The sequence below is a fragment of the Triticum dicoccoides genome, chromosome 3A, assembly GCF_002162155.2.
Source record: "Triticum dicoccoides isolate Atlit2015 ecotype Zavitan chromosome 3A, WEW_v2.0, whole genome shotgun sequence".
NCBI lineage: Eukaryota > Viridiplantae > Streptophyta > Magnoliopsida > Poales > Poaceae > Triticum > Triticum dicoccoides.
The window spans coordinates 471,909,705-471,914,511 of record NC_041384.1 but is presented as its reverse complement, the minus strand read 5'-3'; the positions used below and the strand labels follow the sequence as shown (position 1 = coordinate 471,914,511).

General features: G+C 48.4%; 1 protein-coding gene across 2 annotated transcripts in view; it reads right to left on the bottom strand.

Moving 5' to 3' along the window:
- LOC119268624 (NAC domain-containing protein 73-like) overlaps nucleotides 1–2,507 on the bottom strand; it is a 6,294-nt gene extending 3,787 nt beyond the window's left edge. The window contains exons 1-3 of one of the 2 annotated variants that reach the window (XM_037550290.1): nucleotides 2,235–2,504; nucleotides 1,673–2,094; nucleotides 1,375–1,576 (exon numbers count right to left, since the gene is read on the bottom strand). In XM_037550290.1, the coding sequence (XP_037406187.1) occupies nucleotides 1,375–1,576; nucleotides 1,673–1,849 (379 nt within the window). In that variant the 5' untranslated portion in view covers nucleotides 1,850–2,094; nucleotides 2,235–2,504. Of the gene's footprint in view, nucleotides 1–1,374; nucleotides 1,577–1,672 lie in introns of both variants that reach the window. The other variant, XM_037550291.1, reaches the window with a different exon arrangement.
- Nucleotides 2,508–4,807: the final 2,300 nt, after the last annotated feature.

The window sequence follows — 4,807 nt, the reverse complement described above, 5'->3', positions numbered from 1 at the left end:
CCAAAAAGAAGTGTGTTAATTGGTTGAATAAAATGTAGTGTTTAAAACTAAATAGTTTTTTAAAACATGTGGTAAAAGTAAATACTCCTGTGAATGTTTTTCATTAAGAACTTATAACTAAACAAGTGCACCACAAGGTATTAAATGCATCTATATTTTATTACTAATTCATAAATCTTATTAGTTACTACCAACTTATATTTCAACCTCCTTTTCTATACATTTTTACTAATTCCTACAGAAAAACTAAGTAGGGCATTGATGCTTGGCTTATATTCTGATAAATTAATGATATAGCAATGATATGTCATTCATCACTCTTTCGGTCACAAAATGAAAACAATAGGAGAGGATTGACGTGTGTGCCTGATCTATTGTATATTCTTATTTGTACCTGGCATGATCAAAATAAGACCTTAAATTTTGGGGTAAAGATAATGCATTCCCGTAAGCAAAATGTTTCCTCATATATATGTTGGCAAAATAATTAAACAATGACCAGCTAGCGTACACATAAATATAAGCATGGAGTGCGGAAGCACGTAACTTTGAGATAAAACAATGCTTCTTAATCTGAAAAACAATGATAATTAAGTAAAAAAAACATCCATATCACAGGTCCTTTCAAATTAACTTCATATTTCCTTGCTTTAGTCTGATGTTGCGTGCATCCTGCATGACGTAGACATTTGATGGCACCTTGCGTCGATCTCATTTTTGCAATGTGGAATTAATATACTTATGCCATATGTAGGAGAAGCGATTACTTGAAAGGCAACCTTTATTGAGTTATACGTATCGTGCACCAGTGCAAATGCATATGGGCTACGCAGATGCACACCTATATACTATTATACTATATATATTAAACAAAGAAGCACAAAACAAATACGCAACACAGTTTTCTTTTCTTTTTGTTCTAGAAGAGTACCGATCAAGCAAGGGTACCGATCAAGCAAGGGTAAAACAAATACGCAACACATACGCTTATGCAATTTTCTTTTCTTTTTGTTCTAGAAGAGTACCGATCAAGCAAGGGCAAGGAAACCAAACTGAAAACGACTTAAACCCAAATATTGTATATCAAACCAAAAGAGTTTGTGGGCAGTGTCCCATGACGGATCAACAATCACTCTCTCTCTCGCCCCCGACTTGTCCTAATCCGAAATCTTTTCCTTTTGAAATCCGGCGCTTTCCCTACCAGTTTTTGATGTAACGCAAGCCCCTAGAGCGCGCGCAACTAATAACATGTACAGTACTACGTACGTAACCACGCCGAGACTCACATGGCGGCCGGTCAGATGTTAAACGTGTATATGTTGGCGATCGTAGTATTGTAGGAGGACGTACGTGTGTGTTTGAGTGTAACAATACCTGGAAGCCTCTCCGGATGGGTGTAGCAAATGCCGTTCTCTCCCTCAATCGCCGGTATGAACTCGTCGATGAGCGGGTGGAGCTTGCGCGTGTCCGGCCTGGCCTTCCCCTCCAGGTGCTCCAGCAGCTCCTGGTCCGTGGGGTCGAACTTGACGCCGGCCGGCAGCCCAGGCAGATCCTGTATCGTCGACGCCGCCTGCAACTGATCCATCCATGGAAATGATTGATTGATCATCATATAGTCATGCTGCGATCTCACTCAGACTCGGAGAGATGGCGTGCAGGAGCTGGTACGCACCTGTTCATACTGCGCGTGGTGGCCGCAGGCGGGGCACGTCCTAACGAGGCTGACGTGGGAGGAGGCCTGCTGCTGGTGGTGCTGCTGCTTCTTGGCGGCCGCCGCCGCGACGGCCGCGGCGGAGGCCAGGTTGTTCTCCACGGCGCGCACGTCGTTGAAGCTATTGCACCATGTCATGGCCGGCCGACACGGCACTCCCGCGCCCCACCACCACGTACTTAATGATGATGGATGGATGAAGATATGGAAAGCCTCTCGGTGTCCGCAGTTCCGCTTTGCTAGCCCGTCCCCATATGTGGCAGGATCAAGGCCGGCCCTGCCGGCTGGGAGGGAATGAGTGACAGGGTAAAAAGAGGAGAGGAGATCGAGGGAGATCGGGGCTGGTGGCTGGCTAAAGAGGGCGGGCGAGGGAACAAAGCGGCCTGCGAAGAGAACAAAGAGAAAAAGAGGTTAGAGAGGAAGCTTGTCCCTGTTACAAGCTAGCTACCATTGCCTGCGCTTGTTGCTGCTGCTGGGTGCTGGGTTTCTCTCTCTATCTGGTACAGAGGAATAGAATTCTCACCAACTTTTGGGTTGTTGCTTGCCAAGGAGATCGATCGCCACGAGCGAGCTAGTTGTACTACCAAGTAGAGATGGATTGATGCATGGCTCGATTGATTGATGACGAGAGACCAGGTTGAGAGGCAGGCACAAAGGAGAAATTAATAAAGAGGTCGGAATTCGCGCAAGCAAGATCGGACCGGACAAGATCGCTGCTGCTGCCTACCCCGATCGATAGATGGAACTGCTAGCAGCAGCACCACCAGCTTATGGGTTTATACGTGTCAATGTGTTGAGAGAGAGAGAGAGAGAGAGAGAGAGAGAGAGAGAGAGAGGAATATGATAAGAGAAGAAACTAGAGGGGATCCGGGCGAATGATGGGCGGTTGCTTGGCCCTCAAGTGTGGGCAAACAAGCCGTATACGTGAGCCGGAAACCAGGCGCGGAGCCGGATTCTCTGCGCGCGACCGCGGAACGGGCCGGGCCCCGCTAGCTAGCTATCGCACGCGAGTTGCTGCGTACACATCCACGCATCCATCTGATGTGTACGTCAAGTCCACCCATCGAGTAGTTGTTGACGTGTGTGTGTGGTTGGTATTTACACGTCTCAAAAGCAAAAGACTAGCCGCACACACAACATATATGCAGCCGCAATTAACTAGCTAGCCCAGCATGATCACCGCCAAGGCTTACGTTCCAAGAAAAGCTCGTCATGCATCTAGAGTATCTGCCACGACCGACCAGCCGGCGGCCGTGTACCAAACATATGGTATGGACGACGGCCCGTCGAAAATAGCACGTGAACCGACCGACCGACTACCACCGATCGAGGGAGATGTACTTTGGTCTAGCTACTACTATATGTTATACCGGCCGGCCGCTGGCCTGGCCAGGAAGACCACTGTTCACCGTCGCTGCGACGGATCGGTTGGTAAAACCAGCTGCTGCGGGCCGGGCAGTAGTACATTTGACGTGGATGGATGGGTGCATCAGCATGCACGTTTTCTCTTTCCTTGGATGCAATTAGTGGGGCGCTCGCTCGCGTGATCACTTGCCAAAACCTTAAGCTACTACCAACAACGGAAATGTACGTACAGTCGCACTCTCGGCCAGGAGAGAGATGCAAGGAACGGCGACAGAGCTAACCGAACCCAACCCAACCCAACGTGTACGTGCGTGCGTGCGTGCTTGGGATGGACCGATGGAGGTGGTGGGGAGGAGGAACGAAAAGAAGAAGAAAGGGAACACTAGCTAGAGCTCAAGAAAAGGCGTGGGAGAGGTGCGACGGGGCGCGGGGTGGAGTGGAGATAGGGCAACCGGCTGATTCCCGGCCCTGAGGACGTCCCACCACACACCACACTATGGCACTATGCGCTGCGTGTGCGCGCGCGTGAGACGGGGGGATTGTGTTGAGGGGGCTGCCAGGGAGGGAGATATGTTGGAGAGGGACCTTTTTAGATCCCAGGTCACCGTAGAGTGTCTTGGAAGAGAGACGATACCCCAACGACACAAGACTTGAACCGTCCATCTACCGACCCAGACCCAGACGCAGCCCAACTATCCGGCCAGTACAAAGTTAAGCCGGCCGATCAACCCTGCTGCAGCTGCATGCACAATTGCAGCCCCACGCGCGTGCTTCGTATTTTTCTTTCTTTTTTTCATTTTATTTGCTTGGTTTATCCATGCAGGACCAGAGAGACTATTGAATTATTCCCATACGTATGACGGTGGTGGCTCTAATCACTACTTAACAGGGCAACAGCCGTTAATTGGCCACGTCGTCTATGTATGACCTAGAGCCTTAAAAACTACTCCCTCCATCCAAAAAAACTTGTCTCAAGTTTGTCTCTCAAATGGATGTATCTAGCACCAAGTTAGTGCTAGATACGTTCATTTGAGGGACAAATTTTTTCGAACAGAGAGTACTTAGCATGCTATGGTTTAGCCAACGATACAACCTCATGTATGTATGACCTAGAGCCTTGACACACCTAATTTAGTTTGGTATAACGGCCCAATCTGATCTTCTGGACCCGGCACACGGCCATTCTTCTTAATGGAGTTCCCGGTAACTTAGATCAAGTGTCACAATGGGCTTCGACAGCGCGCCCTGGCACACGGCCATTCTCCTCCATGTAGTTCCCGGTAACTTAGATCAAGTGTCGCAATTGGCTTCGACAGCACGACCCACTCTCCCCCTACTTATTTATTATTGTTGCACATGTCCTCCTATGGCCAATTTAGCAAGCTTGCTCCGCTGGGATGATCTATGATCTCTCAACCCTCTGGTAGAGGTAGTAGTGTGTCCCATCCTTCTGTATGTCAATGATACTCTCATCATTTTCAATTTAGATGCCAACACTTTTTGTTGCCTCAAGCATGTCCTTGATGACTTTGCCTCTATCGCCCGGCTCTTGATTAATTTTGCAAATCGGCAATCGTCCATGTGCATGTTCCCTCTGAGGCTGACACCCACCTTGTGTCTAGCTTCCCTTGAACTTACTTCGGTCTTCCTCTCTCCCCGATAAAGATCCATATCTCGGCGTTTGCAACGCCTCTAATCAATAAAAATACAAATAGCTCATTTGCTTTCCCT